Source organism: Anarhichas minor, unplaced genomic scaffold (assembly GCF_050575085.1).
Source record: "Anarhichas minor isolate MPS153535 unplaced genomic scaffold, ASM5057508v1 ptg000040l, whole genome shotgun sequence".
In the NCBI taxonomy this organism is placed as follows: Eukaryota; Metazoa; Chordata; class Actinopteri; order Perciformes; family Anarhichadidae; genus Anarhichas; species Anarhichas minor.
This window is the reverse complement of record NW_027466486.1, coordinates 7,357,757-7,375,858: the sequence shown is the minus strand read 5'-3', so window position 1 is coordinate 7,375,858 and position 18,102 is coordinate 7,357,757. Positions and strand designations below refer to the sequence as shown.

Here is an 18,102-nt window from a genome sequence, read left to right as displayed (position 1 = left end):
CATAGGGTTAGGGTTATTTCCTTGCAAGTAAACATATTTAACAACTACACATGTCCCTGTCCATAGTTTGTAAGATGTAGAGATATGTAATACATCATTTCTGACTTTTTTTTTTTGCTGGAGTTCACTGCAATTTATGCATCCAAATGTTTCATTCTCCAAACCAGCCCACCTCATTCAGTAGTGGTGTGGATCAACAAGATTCCCGCTGTAGAGCTGGTGATGGATGAGATTAGAGAGAAATCAATTTATATGAGTTTTTGCTCTGTCACGAAATATGATTTGTTTTCCTCCTTTCCCACTTAGGTACCCAGGAAGTCGAAGCTGACCATTCACAGGAATCTTCGGGATGATGAAGGCTTTATCGTCAGGCACTTTGCTGGAGCAGTCTGCTATGAAACGGTAATTCTTAACAGAGGTCTTATTACACAGGGCTGCTGGGACTGGCTGGTATTCATAAAATCCAGTTTTAGAATATCTTTCCCCAAACACCTCTAATTATAGTGTGTTCTTCTGTAATTACCAGTTACATAAGATAGTGTAGTAATTAGCAGTTAAAGCTAACTAAAACCCCCCTAAAAACTTGACTAACCGCAACACATTTGCTGCCGTGGTACAAACGTCACAATAGATCATTTACAGTTATACAAAGTTGCTTTGTTGACATTCTCCATGTTGTTTTGCATTTTGTACATCTGTATTAAAGGCTGCCACAGCTGCATATAAAAGGTATGTATTTTGCGTGCTTGTCCACAGACTCGGTTTGTGGAGAAGAACAATGATGCCCTGCACATGTCCTTGGAGAGCTTAGTGTCTGAATCGAAAGACAGATTTGTTCGGGAGCTGTTTGAGAACTCAATCACCAACAAGGACTCCAAACAGAAAGCGGGCAAACTCGGCTTCATCAGCGTCGGCAACAAATTCAAGGTCAGAGTTATTGTTAAAGTTTGATTGTTTGACAGAGTCCGTCAGCATTCATACAATTGAATAAAAGATGCTAATTTTTAGCATATGATAATACTTTTCAATTACAAATAATGATTCAAATATAATATTCATTTTCATACTAATGATTAATCCACTGAATTTATGCCGCGCTATTTTGTGTTAGTATCGATTCTAAAGTCTTTCATTTTCAATTTAAAGATGAAACATCCAGGATGAAGTCCTTTTGCAAAATTATGTAGATGCCATTATGTAGATGTATTTTCTGAAATTCTCTTATTTGCTGCTTACTGGTATTGTTCACCAATTTAAAAGTGGAACATTTTTTTAATTCAAAATACTCCTTTGTCTTTTTAGCATCTTTTCAGACTTTTCTACCTCTAATCTCCAGACCTTTTCTGTAACTTTTCCCCTTTCCACTCTTCTTTCTTCTTCCCATATCTCCTCCCTGTTCAGTGTTCTCCTCCCTTAGATTTCCTCCAGCCTCCCACTGTTTTCTTCTGAGAAAAGCCTTCCTTGGTGGATAAAACTGGATAAAGTCAGCTTGAGGTATAATAGAGAGGAGTTAGAAAACGGGAGGAGTGAAAAACTAAGAGGAAGAAAGAATTAAACACTCAGGCCTTCTCACAAAAATGTGTGGAGAGAGCCAGAAGTACATTCACTCTCAGCTGTATGTCTTTTGTTTCAGCAGCAACCAAAATATCTACCTGAGCTTTCTTTATCTCTAATGTAGCTTCTTTGCTTTCATTGCTAATGCACCAGACATGGACTCAAGCACAACAATGATGTGTGTTTGAAAAGGCCTCTAATGTGTTATATTCAGAGGAAATGTGGGACGAGTTCTCTTCTTTTTCTACAGTGTAGTACACAACATGGTAAAATTAACATCATCTGTCAAAATAAGCAGTCTGTGAGATGCAACGTTAAATCTAACAATCATGTTGACGTCTTGAATGACGTCCACTTGAACACAGACACTGGAAAAGTTTCCATCGTAGTATTATTAGATAAATCTCATGAATCCCATTTAAAGGGCAGGGACTATTTGGTGTTGATCGGTAATCACATATCTGAACACACACAAATGAAATGTGGAGCCTCACAAGGCTTCATTCTTGGGTCTCTTCTGTTCAACAGCTTCATGCTCCCACAAGCGCAGGTGATGGGAAAACAACAACATATGTTGTCATAATTATGCAGACGACACATAGATTTATGAAACAATATCAGCAGGTGCCTATATGGTCCCATTCAAACAGAATAAATGCATTAAACAAATCTATCCTGACTTTAATCTCCTTTTTTACTTTGTTTTATTCCTTTTAAATCCAATCCATATGTCTTTTTATATTATCCTTCATATTGCCCTGTGTATGTTTTATATCTTGTCTTGATGCCTTTTTACGTCATATGGAAAGCACTTTGTATTGTCTTGTTGTTGAAAGGTGCAGTACAAATAAGTGTGCCTTACCGTGCATTTGTCCTTGCATGACTGTTAACTCTGGTTGCATCCTTCACATACCTGTGACAAGGATGTGTATCACTGCTACATTATTTGAAATGCCTGTCTAGGCGGCTATACCTTCATCACAGATAATAAAATCCGATCGCTAAACATTTCCTTTCTCCTGCTTGCACGCACAGACCCAGCTGAACCTGCTGCTGGAAAAGCTTCGCAGTACTGTGAGTAATACGTCAGTTATATGTCAGGTCCATTGTACATTTTATAGAATCCATTTTTTCCTTTACCTGCTCAAAATCAATAAGCAATTATTAATCTTGGTGTGCATAGGGCTCAAGTTTCATCCGCTGCGTAAAACCCAATCTGAAGATGGTCAGCCACAAGTTTGAAGGAGCTCTGATTCTCTCACAGTTGCAGTGCTCAGGTGGGACCAAAAACAATGGACAACATGTTCTGTAGAAAGTTGTTATCCTCACAATTTATAATTTTCTAGGATGAGTAAACATACTAATGATATCTTCACATTTGACTTATACTACTCTATATTTCTGTGCAGTCTGTCTTTGTTTGGCACACAAACATCCTTTGAGAGTGTGATTAAAGTGACATTGTTCTTTCATGAAGTGCCCCTCTCCTGTAGATATGGAACTATTGTCACGTGCACTCGCAAAAACATACACATTAGACGTTGATAAGGTACTTGTCAGGGATGAAACCAGATAGTGTATGCTGTATCCAAACAAACAGATTTCAGCCTGCTTACATGCTCATCATGTCCCTCTGATATATTGTCAGTAGTGCACATTTGAAACCTTTTCTTTTCTTTGGTTGTGTGTTTTTCTTGTATATAGGAATGGTGTCGGTGTTGGACCTGATGCAGGGGGGGTTCCCCTCCAGAGCCCCCTTCCATGAGCTCTACAACATGTATAAACAATACATGCCTGACAAGCTCACACGCCTGAATCCACGACTCTTCTGCAAGGTGGGATTACATGAATTGAGTCGTTTTCTCCTTTACTGGAGAAACACAAAGTGTTCTGTTGGTTTAGGATACTTATTATTACTTACCATCTCTTTAAAATAAAGCCTCATTAGTTGTGTGGAAAGAGAGCCTATAGCCACACTGACTCATTTGGGAAATGATTAACTAACATAAACAGTTTAGTGCGCTACATTCATACTACAATATTGCTGTGACACTGAATGTGAATTTGTTCCTCTGTAGGCTTTGTTCAAAGCTCTGGGACTAAATGACAATGACTTCAAGTTTGGACTGACCAGAGTGTTCTTCCGCCCTGGAAAGGTGCAGAGGAGTCAACAGAATTGATTATGCATTAATGTTACATGTCATTATGCAGAACTCTACCGATATGCTTTAAACTACAAGGATCACAGCTCAAGTTGTGTCGTTTGTGTCTGTGTGCGTGCATCAGTTTGCTGAGTTTGACCAGATCATGAAGTCTGATCCAGACCACCTCGCAGAGCTGCTGAAGAAGGTCAACCAGTGGTTGCTTTGCAGCCGCTGGAAGAAGGTCCAGTGGTGCAGCCTGTCTGTCATCAAACGTGGGTTGAATCCAGTGAACAACAGAGCTTGTGATCTATCTCTGTATAGCTCTGATAGCTATACTAAATCATATTTCATGCTTTTCCATTCATTCTGAAATATTGAAAGCAGCAACCTCTAGCAACATTGAATAGTACTCTAAAAGCGGTTCCTTGAACCATTACACACTCAAGTTATTGATTTCCACCATTTAACAAAGTGTAGGCTGGCTTCTGCTTATTTGTGTAAAAGCATCAAATGAAATTACATTGGAGTTATAACAGAATATTGCCTCTGCATGACCACACATTTCTTGCATAAATGACCTGAGGAAATTTATGTCCCTTGTCCTGGTCATTCATTTCTTTCAACACCTCTTATTATCGCAGTATTGTGTGTGTGTGTGTGTGTGTGTGTGTGTGTGAGAGTGAGAGCGTGAGAGCGTGCATAGTGTATGCATGATATTCAGTACCACATATTTTTGTGTATGATCAATATTACCCAATATAGCAGTTTATACATAGCTGTAACATTGGCTGTAGCATCATTTACATTTACATATTCTCATGCCTTTCTAATATATATAATATATAATCTTATACGTCTTTATATGATATTTGAATCCACAGAGGGCATTGTTTAACTATTTCCATGAGATAGCTTTGGTTTTGTAGATGAGCATCTTCATGCATTAAAGAATAAATAAGTATGTAGATAATGTAAGAGTTGCAATCTAGATGCATATGTGTTTCTGTTTTGGGCTATTAGTCTTATTAGAGAGGTATAGAAGACAGATGACAGGTCGTCACTATAAGTCTTTTTATACATCTTTGTTTGAATCCTCTTCATGTTTTTCCTCCCCATCTTCAACAGTTAGGAACAAGATGCGTTACAGAGCTCTGGCCTGCATTAAGATTCAGAAAACTGTCCGCATGTGGCTGTGCAAGCGAAAGCATAAGCCACGGTGAGTCTCTTCCTGTGGCCAACTCACACACACATCCATCATTCATCATCTTTCCGTTTGTCTGTGCCATTTGCTCTCTTCCTTTTTATTTCACCCTGTACTCTCTGGTGCCTTTTTATTGGAACTGATTCATGCTTGGTGGGTTTTGATGGCTTTCACATATTGTGTATTTAGGAGTTCAAATCAATCTAGAAAGTCATCTATGGAGAAATGATGTTTCACTGCACCGCTTTGGGAAAAACTGCATGTCTCGCTGTATTGGGTCGCATGTATTTTGAAAAATGGCTCTTGTGGAAGCAACCATCCAGATGATGGGTTTTCAGAAAGCTTTTTAAAATCAGATTTTGATTGTGATTGGTAAAATGTGAGTATGGGTGCATGAGGACATGTTTATTCCACCGTACACACATGTAATTCAATGTTAAGGGTGCTATTCCTAAAAGTAATATTTCTATATTTCAACTGTGATCTAAACACACACCTTTCTGACTTAAGATGTTGCTCTGCTAGCTTCTATGACCCACAAGCTAACAGTCAAATGTAATTTTATATTTTGTGATTTTTTTGGGTTAGCTTGTCGTCCCAAATCCTATTTGACTGTAATCATTTATATTTATGCCCTTGTGTTCAAGATAAGCGCTCACAAAATGTTTTACAGGAAGAAACAAGAGACATTGTTGACATATATTTGCCTTAAAATACAAGACATAACATAAGTTTGCATTTCTCTTACATAGCATTGATGGTATGGTGAAGGTTGGAAACCTGAAGAAACGCATGGAGCGGTTCAACAAGGTGGTGAACGGGCTGAAGGAGGGCAAGCAGGAGATGGCCAAACAGGTCCAGGAGCTGGCGGCCTCCATAGACGCTCTGTTAGCAAAGATAAAGGTGAGTCCTGTGTTCACCTCTGTCATACAACCCGAGGATTAATGCTCTGGTGATTTTAAAGCAGCTCATGACAACGGTTTTTCAGATGCTTTGAGCTTGATACAGTGTGAGCAATGAAACATGTTTCTGTATTTCTCTGTGTGTTTATTAGGGGACGATTTTTCAGAGCATATACCTTGCTTTAAGCATGACTTCCTCAGATTGATATGGCTCTCTACATCCACACATGTTGCTCCCCTGCACAACCAGTCTTCTCCTGTTCTACACTATGCCCTTTCCTGAGTGTGCTGTGCCCTTTTCTCATTCTTTCTCTCAGAATCAATAATTTCAATCACCTCAGGATAAAAAGCTAGGCGAAGAAGAAACCCTATCCCCTCCAATAACTTAGAGAGGCTGCTTTCTAAATGATCAAACTTGGTTAGTGATCTCCCAGCTCTCCCTGTGCAATAAGCACCGATCTTATTGGACCCTGTAGGTACAGCAAATCATCACAAACACATCCACATGCTAGCCAGACATCTGGGCACTGACTTCTCAATAGTGTTGAATTTCTTGAAATTGTGTACTCAGTAGGTATCTGTATGCAATCATCCAATAGGATTAGAATGCTCCCAGGCTGAAGCACCTTTCTCTACCCTCTACCCCAACCAGCCTCTCCCACTCCTCTATCTTCCTCTGTTAGCATATTAGCAGCCCCACTGTTGACAATCATTGCGTTCTGAGTGCTTAGAAATTGCTTCTGGCGTGGCGTCTGTGAATGAATAATGCATGAGAAGCTAATGGCTGTCATTCAGACCTCCATACGTTGGGGACGAGACCTTGTCATCTTCCGTCCCTGTGCCACTGTTAGACAGTCACTCTAATGAATCTTCACAATACGGTGACCTCTTCTCCCTCCCGCTGATTGTCTCACAAGTATAGTGGGGAATTGAGCTTTGTGGCTGCAGTGTGCAAGTGACAGCGACAGTGTCAGTCAGTGTCTTCCCTGGCTGCCACATGAGAGTGTTGTGCCATGGTAACGGTGGAGTGTGTGCCGAGTCAGGCTCGAAGTGCTCCCAGTGTCACTTCTGGGATTGAAAGTAAACAAATGCAGATTAGCATGTAAGCCATCCTTAATGAATCTCATCAGTTTTTATTGTCGATAAACACCTATTAGTAATGGTGTAAATAAAAAGTATTTCGTCATTTTGAAACCTGCCATTCTGATCTTTCTTTTGACCCCTAGGCCACAGTGATGACCTGGAAAGAGATTGACACAGAGTACCAGGGGCTGGTGAAACGCTCAGAGCAGCTGCTCTCCTCAATGCAAAAGAAGAAGCAGGAGGAGGAAGAGGGCGAGAGGCTGAAACACATCGAGGATGAGATGGACAAAGAGAGAAAGAGCAGAGAGAAAGAAGAGCAACGACGCAAACAGGAGGAGGAGGACAGAAGACTGTAAATAATGGCAGGGGGGGGGTTATCAGTAGAAATTACAGAAATATGGTTAAGATTTAAAACTATATGATTTCAGTCTTAGTAAAAATCTCTTTTCTTCAAACATTTTAGGAAATCAGAGATGGAGCTGAAGAGAAAGCAGGATGAGGAGGATCGGAAAAAGAGAGAGGAGGAAGAGAAAGTAATGCAGGTTTGGACCACCCTGAAATGTTAGATGTTTATTTTATGGTCTACTGTTTTATTGTCCTGCTCAAACTTTGTGAAGCTCAGGGCAGAAATTTAAAAAGAGGACCTTTTTGGTGCACATACTTATGAACTCAATGCTCACTGAAGTCTCTTCTAAACTTAATATTTACTTCCAATGAGGTAACTGACCCTCATGCCTACAGCGCCATTATAATCACATATAAGCAAGATGGTTTCCTAGACTTAATCCTAATCCTAGACTAAGCTGTGCTTTCATTTGGATCGGTTTCTACAGTATAATGTGTAGTATTGCTTGTGAAAAAAGGAATCCTGTCACTGAGTTATTATGGCTTTTTTTATTGACAAAATCTGTCCACAGACATAAATATAACAGTACTCAAACTTCTTAGGTAGTTTGTATCACATTTTGCCACGATGACACACACAGACTCACAAGGTGAAAACAAAACCCCGCCTGGTAATGATTGCCAGTTGCACCGAAATGGGCAACAAACAAAGCAATTGGAGCGGGGCGTTAAACGAAGCTCCACCATATGAGACTTCACATGGCCCTAAACATGGATTGTAAGTTTTTGAACACACCAAGAATGTTTTCAACAGTCCTTGCTTGTAACAGCATACCGTTAACTTAACTTCAAAGCAAATTTAATTTGATCTCATGGGGTTCATTTTCTACTGGGAATACAAATGACTCCCATGACTGACAAGAATGTTGTATGCGGTTATTGAGAAAGCACACAGAACCACCGTTATGGTTCTAATGGTTCCTCTCAGCGGCAGACTCTGGGTACTTCTCAAGTCTCTTAATTGCATCCCCGTTTCCCTCACTTGGGTCCTTTCCTTGCGTCTTAGTCCCTCCCAGGGATGCATGGAGGAAACCACGCGAGGAGCGAGGAAACGACAATTAAGAGACTTGAGAAGTACCCTCTGCCTGCTCCGTCTCCCGTGACAGCTGGGTCACGACATTGGTCAGATTCCCAGGGAGTTGCCCACAGGGTCTTGATTGATGATTCCACTTCCTGCCGAGTTTCTCCTAACTAAGCTACCTTTGTCACCTCTTTCCATCTCTGTCTGTTTCACTCACTCTCCTCTAATTTGTCACTTTTTTTTTGCTATTTAGCTGCTTTCCTTTTTCATCTCTGGTCTTATCATTACACACACACACACACACACACACACACACACACACACACACACACACACACACACACACACACACACACACACACACACACACACACACACACACCTGTTTCTCCTCAGTTTTGCCCTCATGTCCCACATTTCCTAACCATCAATTCATCCATCTGTTACACGTACATCACACCTTCTGTTTATCTAATGCCCTTTTTATTCACCCAGGGCCAGTTGGACATTTGCATGCAGTCATTTGGTTTTTTTTCTCGTGGAGAGACAGTTGACACCAAGCTGTCATAAGCCACATGTCTCGAGAGACTCTCTGCAAAGTTTGTTTATCCACTGCTCTGAGGCTCAAAGCTGCAGCAGTAAACGCTCTCAGGGTGTCTGCTGTGACTTTGATGTCATTTTACTCTTTGTTCTTTGCTATTTTCTGCTGTGTCAAAGGTTAGTCTTCCCTTCAAACTTCATATCATGATGTCTTTCAACCTAACCTTAGTTATTGCACACCATCCAGTCTTCGACTTTCTTTTTTAAAGGGGAACTTCACTCAGTGGAAGACTTCCAATGCATAATCCCTATTATTTAAAGTAGTGTAATAAGTATTTGTGAAGAACCTGTGGAGCTTTTCCCAGGTTCCTCTTTAGCAATGTGAGTGAAGTAGTTAATGCATCTCATATGCCTTATTCTGCAAATAAGAATTTGATTTGACTTTTGTGGAAAAGATAGTCAAATTTATTGGGAGAGTGCCAATAAGATTTTGAAGTTTAGCATACAATCTGTAATAAATCATTTTTGAGCAGAATGCAAAGCGTCTACAAAACCTGCTTGCACTAGCTATAAAGCACCTCAACTTTCATCCTGAGGACATCACAATTTAAAGTTTTTGTTCTCATGCATCACCCAGACCATGTGTCCCAGCTGCTGATTGGACCATACAGTATGAATAATATATTATTAAATGGAGAGGAATTCATATTTAAAGCTCCTCAGAGAAAAGTATCCATTGTGGACTTCATTAGTAGCTTTCTATAAGGAGGTGAATATATATCAGATACACATACATATTTATTGATTTGAATAAGTATGCCCTCTAGGTGCCTATTGGCTGTATAGTAAAGTGTGTTCAATTATATCTATACGTTTCTATTCTAAATTAAAACCTGAAGTTTGAATCTGGGTCAAGCTTGTGAAAAATGTTCCAACTGATTGTTGTTGAATGTTTGTCTGTTGTATGCCCTGTTGTGTCTAGACGGCTTCATGAGCAGCTCTACAACCTGGATAAACATGTCTAATCAGGCTTGGGCTCACAGCGGAGCTCTAATTGTTATGAAAGGGTCTGGCCCACTGGGCAGCATCAGTATTCAGACAGATCTAGGTTCATGTAGATTTTGCAAAGTCACATTAAAAGTCGCTGTGTGTTTTTACAGGCGGATGTGGAGGTTCAGTTGGCTCTGGAGCGTGAGGATCAGGCCCAGCGCACCACCATAGTGGAGCAGGAGAGAAGAGACAGAGAGTTAGCCATGAGAATCGCTCAGAGTGAGGCAGAGCTCATCACCGAGGAGGGCCAGATAGACGCAAGCCTGCGCAGGTATTGTAAATGTGAACGCAAATGGACAGCACACCTTTGATGTACACTCCGCTTTTGTGCACAGTAAACACACAGCGTGACCAACAACCTCCAGGTTAAACAAAATGTACTTTTGACCGCAGCATGCGCGTGTAACTGCATTTTTCCTGTTGCTGTTTTCTCCCAGTGACGAGCCTTTTTCAGATCTTCCTATCTCTTCATCCTCAGCCAGAGCCATGTAAGATATCGACACAGGTTTCTGTCACTGCCCATGTCCGACTTTACCTAACGCAAACCGTAATCACTCACTCCCTCTGTCTGTCTCATCCTCCGTCGTAGTTATACATCTCAGTTCCTCCAATTAAATGCAGAATTATACCAACAATGCAAAGCCAAATTGAGATCCTTTGATTTTAAGAAATCAACAGTCAAATTTAGATGTTTAGATTGTATGTGTTATTTCATGCAGATGATTATGAGTGATAATTGCTTGCTCAAAGATGAAGATGGCACACCAAATCATAAATGAGAGCTGGATCAGAATGTGCAGTATGTGATCTTTTTGTTTCACTGATCTTAATTGGCCGTGCAGGAGTCTGCAGTCAATACAGATTGTCTGTGTCCTTTGCTGTGTGTTAGGTGTTTATGTCTTCACGGATACATGTGTAGTTTATATGTAGTCTGAGAATTACAGAACACGTTTTGTTGGAGGTCTTAACCAACTCTGTGGTGGTACTGATTCCACAGATTTCATCTGACCTGGAAGAATCTTGAGAACCAGTTCCCAACCAAAATACCTCTTTGATAATAAGAAAAGGATCATAAAGGGGTCAAAATAAAGCCTGTGAGCATGAACTCTTGCATGTATAGCACTGAGGTCTGCCCTGACGCAGGTAACCAAGTGGAAAGATGTTCTTTAATATTCATTCCAGCTAGCTTTCAGAAAGCTCGAAATCACCCTCAACCAGAGAAGTTCAGAGAAGCAAAGAAGTCTTAAAATGGCCTAAAGACCAACTGCTGAAATAAGATTTGTATTAAGTCAAAAAATGATCAGAATGCCAACCCTCAAGCAGAAAAGTTAAGACAGCAAAGAAGTTTCAAAAGGGCTAAAATACCAGAGCCTCTGGCTGAAGATGTTAAATTAAGGATCAGAACGGCCTGAGTGTGTAATTTCCCAACTCTCTTAAGCCCTACAGAAAGGGTGTCGTCACACCCTGATTGGTCAAGAGGGTAAAGACACCAAGCTGCACTCAATTCTCAATTAGGAACCATTCCCCACACCCTGCGCAACAAGTGATCTGAATAACCCTCCAATCAACTCAGGGGAATCGTGACATTCAGCTGAAATGAATTGGGGGGAAAAGGGAAATGCCAGAAAGTACCAAAGAATGAGGGACTGCGACTACAAGTCAACTAAACGTCTAACTTAAATCTCATTAATGATAGCAGTGGCTTTGATTAAGACAACTGACAATGTTCCAATCTTTCTTACCACTGCTATAAAATATGTGATGTACTCTATTTACAATGATGAAAAATGGTTCTATATTTATTCCCTAGTGTTGAGATTTAAGTGTAAATGAAAACAACTTAATGATTTATTTATACGCTCTTGTCACAGCGTAGGAAAGAACATCGCTGTCACCAGATAATCAGTCACTAACACTGATTCATCAGATTCTGTAATGGTCTGATAGCTTAATTTCGTTCCATTTTCAAGCATGAAATGCAAATTTTTATAAATTTGGAGACAAAAAAATTTAATCAAAGTACATTTATGTGATTTAGTTTATGGCTTAAAAAACATATTTAAATGGGCACTTACTCTTTCATGTACCTTTTACACTAGCTGTGTTCAAAATCCCTTGGTCCCCCATCCACTATTCCCTGTGTAATAAGACACACACACACAGTAGGTTAGTTAAAGTGCACTTTGTCCTGAGTGAGGAGTGTGATTGAATTTCCATAAAGCCGGGAGAGGTTCCCTTAAAGCCTGCACGGGCCTGATCTGCAGGTCCGGTGAGCACAAAATTACATCTGATCCAATAGGCTGTAATCTTGTCAGTGTTGGCTCATGCAACCAGGGGCCATGTTGCGTGTCTGCTACTAACCCTGTGAGTCACCTGACCCCTGGAAACCTAATGGAGATCTGTTGCAGGAAAGAAGCTCCAAAGGTCACGTTACCTGTTACATGTGCACACCACAGAGCTTAAATGCATTAAAGATTGCGTGCAGTAGAACTATATACACTGGCTGGCATTGCTGGACCACCTCCCTCTTTCTACAGCCATCAATGTCCTGTTCAAGTACTGCCAAAAGGAAAGCCCTGGTCACCGCCTCACCTCCACTTCAGCCCTCAGCCCCGGTTCATCACTATCACACACTGGCACATGTTTCAGCCGGACTGACGATGATCCTGAATCATGTTTCTAGGCGGTATGAATTATAAATGGTAATTGTAATCTGGCTGATGATTCGCAGATAAGTAATCCTCTCTTCTGAGACATTAGCAGCTATGCCGACTGTAAATAGAGGAGGTTAATCCTTTGCATGATTGAATTAGCAGCCTCAACTCAGCAGGGAAGCTGGAGACACAGCTGACATGAGCTCAGACTTCATGCAGCAGTCATTTAAGTAGCTGAAACTCTGCGGCACCAGTTTGATTGATATTGTGCAGCACTGAATCATTTCACCTTAATTTGTCTGTCATCTCTCATTCCTGTTAAAATAAGCCTGGAAAAAAACACACACACTCATAATGCCAGCAGATGTAACATTAGAAGAACTTTGCATCATTTTAAGTGGAGTTGAAACATAGGATGCTGCAATGATATGGACAAACTCTACTCTTCGGCTCCCCTGCTGACCGGCCCCTAATGTAAATTGAATCGGCCGGGACAATGAGGAGCTCTTGAAAGAAGTGAGGCATCCGTTTTCATTTCTCACTAAAAGGGGATGAACTTAATCACCCATGGTTCTTTTTTTAATATTCATCTATTTTGTGTGCCATTGAAAATTCACATCACACTACGCTTGAAAATGATTAGATCCAGTTTAATTACACATCAAAAGTTGCTCTTAGTGCTGTGTTTCTCCCGGTCTTTTAGAAATTGACACCACCCTGATTGTAAAACTTGAAATTGTATTTCCTCCAACCTTTAATCTCTGTTACTCCCACCTTGTCACACCTGTCTTCACACTCACCTTCTTTTTTCTTTTTTCTTTCTCTCACCACACACCCACGTTCATCTGTTCCTTGCTTACAGGGGTCCTCAAGTGAAGGCGACTAAAGCTGCTGCTGGTGTGAAAAAGTACGACCTCAGCAAGTGGAAGTATGCTGAGCTGCGAGATGTCATCAATACTTCCTGTGGTGAGAAATCCCAAACGAGTTCGGCATGATGTCGCCTTTATCAACTAGACAGAGTGTGTGTGCACTGAGCCAGCCTTTACAAACAGATTAAGGTGGTAGAGCTCTTGATGAAATGCATAATATCACTATTTTCCCTCCTTCATCCCAAATGTATTTACAGTTCTCAGCCCCCCCCACATTAAATAATTCAGCAGCAGCTCATGTTTTGGCACTTTCGGTATACCGAAAACATTTTCATCTGCACTCTGTTTGAAAGTTATTTGAAAGTGTTAAAAAGCTGATGCTGCAGCTGTACAGACTAGAGTGTGTACACAAGACATCTTGCTTGAAATATCAAAAGACCAATCTGAGGATGTTCCCACAGCTGCTACGACTCATCAGCATGCGTTTTAGAGAGGAAATTATCACCATTACTCCCCTTCCTAGTCATTCCCAGCCAACCCTCTCCTCAGTCAGCATGAAAAGCAAATGCCTTTCTGCCTTTACACTTGTCGATGCCTTTATAATTGCCACTGTATACGGTACTCTGATCTGTGTTAGGGACTCTGATGTGGGATTCCAAGGACATCTGGCTAATTTGTGGAACCCATTTGCTTTGGTGGTAGGCCAACTGGTGGTGATATCAAAAAGCTGTGTTTGAAGTCTAACTGATTTTAGCCTTATGTTCACTAAAAGAACTGTATGCTGCAAATGGTTTATTTCCATTGCCTTATAACACAGTGCGAGCCCCTAAACTTCTCATTATACTGTGTTATATTTTGAGCTTAAAGGGACAGCTCACCCTAACATCAAAAATACATATTTGTTTTCTCTTACCTGTGCTATTTATCAATCTGGATTGTTTTGGTGTGAGTTGCCGAGTGTTGGAGATGTCTTCCTTCTCTCCGATATAAAGGGACTATATGACACCATATATAATGGTGCTCAAAGCGCCAAAACAATACATTAAAAAAACTCAACATGTCTCTTTCCAGAAATCAATATAAAGCTACAGCCAGCAGGTGGTTAGCGTAGCTTAGCATAAAGACTGGAATTAACTGTAGTGTTGTGAGACTCCATCTGATCTTAGACATTAGTGCACTTTTTGTTGAAAGGGTAAAATTATAAACTATGTTAGATAAAGATCAGTTTACTTGTCACAAGCAGTACTACTCATAATTCTAGAAAGCCTGCATCACAAACTGGAGGTGTGGGGTTTAAAAGAATATAGAGTATTTAAGGGACAAATTAAAAGTGCAATCCAGCATTATAAGATATATAGGATCCAGGGTCTGGAGCATTCTTTTTTTCATCTTCAAGTTCAATGCTAAATCAAGTGCTCCTTCAACATTTCACGTAAAAATAATATGATTTATTTGGAGGCACATGCATTGTTAATTTCAAACTCTTACTTAATCTTGAAAAACAAGTGACAGAGACCAGTGTTCGAGACCAGTCAACATAGCATGGAGGCGAATACTTGGGATGGAAGTCATACCTGTATGTTCTATCAGTCTTTGCTCGTTGCAACTATTTAAATACTCACTGTTGTCATGGTGTGTGGACAGACATTGATCTGCTGGCGGCCTGCAGAGAGGAGTTCCACCGCCGTCTGAAGGTCTATCACGCATGGAAGTCCAAGAACAAGAAACGTACCGATGACGGGAGTGATCAGAGGGCTCCTAAATCTGTCACTGACTACGGTGAGTGGAGAGATTATTCCCGCCATCATTCTTTTGATCTAAATTACTTTAATTGAATGCGTCACCTGTGGATATGAACACAAATCGGTGTATTCGCCAACACAGCGCATACACATACCATGCACACCTCACCTCCGAAACATTAAGTCACAGGTGACAAGCGTTTCTCCACTTGTGCCTCTCGCTGTCATTAGCAGGAAATAATGACCTGCACACGAATAACCTGCCTGTGTTTCCTAACATTCAATTAGCCGACGAGACGCCAAGGCCTGAAAGTGCAGCTGCCTTCTGTCTGGCTCCGTCAGAAATATTTGTTCCAATTAGTAAGTAACTGCCAGCCATGCCTCGTCGGGTTCAGTAGCTGCTGGTGTGACAGCTCACTGCTTTGCTCATTTCATTCTCAACTCAACCAAAGCATGGCCTGTGCCACAAACACACACAAATGTTATTCAGCTGCTTCAAAGATTACCGCTGCTCTGCATTTCGCTTCATCTCAAAAACAAATATTAAGTTTGATGGGGGAATGGAGACATTAGATCCACTGTTGCTTTGACTTTCACTATATGTATTCGCCTTTCTCTTTTGATATGATAGCTCGTGAAAGCTGTGCTTTGTTTGCCTTAAACTTGGGTCCTCCTTGGCCTCTTCGGATGCAGCAGGAGTCTTATAAAGTCCATTTCATAAGAGGCTAAAAGCTGCTTTACCTGGCCTTTCCATGTGATGTTTACTGTATTTGGACATTTCTTGGGTCTTTTTTGATTTTGTATGTTTTGAAAGCTTTGTTTCCTGTCCCGCTCAGCCTGTGCTGTGTGGGTGTTATATGGTTATTTAAGACCCAATGACACTCTGGAGATAAACAAAAATCGAATACAATATCTCAATGTTCGCAATCCCACTGCAGCTGAACAAAACCCAGCTCCTCCGATGACGGCCCAGCATCAGGAAGTGGCCATGAACCGCCAGCAGCGATATTTCCGCATTCCTTTCATCCGGCCGGCAGACCAGTACAAAGACCCGCAGAATAAAAAGAAGGGCTGGTGGTACGCCCACTTCGATGGGCCCTGGATAGCCAGACAGATGGAGCTTCACCCAGACAAACGACCTATTGTGTTGGTTGCAGGTGAGTCGGCAGCTTTTTGCTTTTTGTCAAATCATAACGGAGAGAGCATCTCTAGAAAATCCTGCTTGTGCATTGCAACTTATTATTTTTTATTGTTGATTAAAATGTATTTTATTCCTTAAATTATGTAGTTCATCTTTTAGTCCAGTGGTTCTTGACCTTTTTGGCTTGACATCAATTAAAAGCTGTCTTTATTTGTGACCTCACCTCAGATCACGGAGCTCAGTTTCGTTTGGAACAGAGTTAAGAGCTTTTCAAACAAATATAGATTTTTTTTTTTTCAAATACTGTTTTACCTCACAAACATTCCAATAACCAAAGATATCCATTCATTTATGAATATACATAAATCAAAGCAGCAAAATCTACTTGATATGCTGTATATACAGGAGTTAGGTGAGTAAATGCACAGTAAAGTGGATGACTCACTAAAGATACTTGTGCACAAGTACGCGTCATTTTTTGTAAACCTCTGTCCTTATTGTTCACCACTCAGGGAAAGACGACATGGAGATGTGTGAACTGAGCCTGGAGGAGACTGGTCTGACCAGGAAGAGGGGGGCGGAGATCCTGCCCAGGCAGTTTGAAGAAATCTGGGAACGCTGCGATGGAATCCAGTACCTCAAGAAAGCCATCGAGAACAAGCAGGCCCGCCCCACATACGCCACCGCCATGCTTCAGAGTCTCCTCAAGTGAACCACAGCAGCAAGATAAGCGTCCGGAAACATGACACTGATACACAGACTCACAAACATAAGCATGCACATCCAAGGGCAGCGCGGTGTAGCTGCAGTTTGTGAGATGAAAAGAAGTGACCACAGAGAAAGATGCTCCCTGTACAATCTTACTGTAGGAACTCGGGGTTTCACCTTCTTTTGAAATACCTGTATGTTCCATGTTTTCAGTTTTTATATCTTTTATTTTGCAGTGTAACACCTTATTGGTGTAATGTTAGTATTTCTGTCTTCTTCTCAATCTGAGCTTGAATGGAAAATCCCACTGTGAGGCCTTAAATTGTAATATTGCAGCACTACACCCAGGAAGTCTTAATTAGCTTATCTAGCTATTAACCGGAAACCTTAAGTTGGGACAATAAATTAGATTAGATTCGATTTTTGAGAAAGTATGTGGATTTAATCGCGTCATCCTTTATTGTATTCTGGATATTGACGCTCTAATTACTGTTATACTGTATTTCAAGGATACAAGTTATTATATTTCAGTTCTCCATCTACTGCAAGTTTGACTCATAACAGGAAAAAAGACAATCATGTCAATGATACATTTGCATGACTTTTTCATGAAAGCACACAAAATATTCCATATATTCATAAAATATATTTTTCAAGAAAGACGAATTAATTTAGAGAAGTTCTGGGTTTATTACCATCTTAGAAGTTTCGTCTTTTTATCCATCTATTATATGGATATATATGTATAAAACTCTGAAAATGTAATCTTTTTTTTGTATTGTTCATTTGTTGCGCAAGAGGGGAAATGTAGAAGTTAGTTTGCATGTTTGCAGTTCTGTTGGTTTGGGGTTGTTTTACAGACAATAATGTAATTTGTGTGTGTGTGTGTTTATTCATGTATTATTTTATTAAGCTGATTACTTGACTCTTGTGTTGGTTCGATCATGACCAGTTCAGTCATCTCGTTGACCAATCATGCTATACCTGTATTTACAGTTGGTTCACTTATTCACTGAAAGATTTAGTAGCCGGCTGTAACTAATGATTCACTTTCAAAAATTAGATCTGCTTGTATGTCACTGGAATAC

At 40.5% G+C, this 18,102-nt stretch overlaps 1 protein-coding gene across 6 annotated transcripts in view; it reads left to right on the top strand.

Annotated features, from left to right (window-relative positions):
* Positions 1-17,018, top strand: part of myo6b (myosin VIb) — a 29,369-nt gene extending 12,351 nt beyond the window's left edge. For 2 of the 6 annotated variants that reach the window (XM_076108010.1, XM_076108009.1), the window contains 17 exons: positions 307-402; positions 757-927; positions 2,590-2,628; positions 2,738-2,831; positions 3,259-3,389; positions 3,633-3,710; positions 3,841-3,970; positions 4,824-4,914; positions 5,652-5,802; positions 7,028-7,236; positions 7,348-7,426; positions 10,011-10,171; positions 10,338-10,388; positions 13,417-13,520; positions 15,068-15,202; positions 16,104-16,322; positions 16,819-17,018. In XM_076108010.1, the coding sequence (XP_075964125.1) occupies positions 307-402; positions 757-927; positions 2,590-2,628; positions 2,738-2,831; positions 3,259-3,389; positions 3,633-3,710; positions 3,841-3,970; positions 4,824-4,914; positions 5,652-5,802; positions 7,028-7,236; positions 7,348-7,426; positions 10,011-10,171; positions 10,338-10,388; positions 13,417-13,520; positions 15,068-15,202; positions 16,104-16,322; positions 16,819-17,018 (2,139 nt within the window). Of the gene's footprint in view, positions 1-306; positions 403-756; positions 928-2,589; positions 2,629-2,737; positions 2,832-3,258; positions 3,390-3,632; positions 3,711-3,840; positions 3,971-4,823; positions 4,915-5,651; positions 5,803-7,027; positions 7,237-7,347; positions 7,427-10,010; positions 10,174-10,337; positions 10,389-13,382; positions 13,521-15,067; positions 15,224-16,103; positions 16,323-16,818 lie in introns of all 6 variants that reach the window. The other 4 variants (XM_076108014.1, XM_076108013.1, XM_076108012.1 and 1 more) reach the window with 3 other exon arrangements.
* Positions 17,019-18,102: the final 1,084 nt, after the last annotated feature.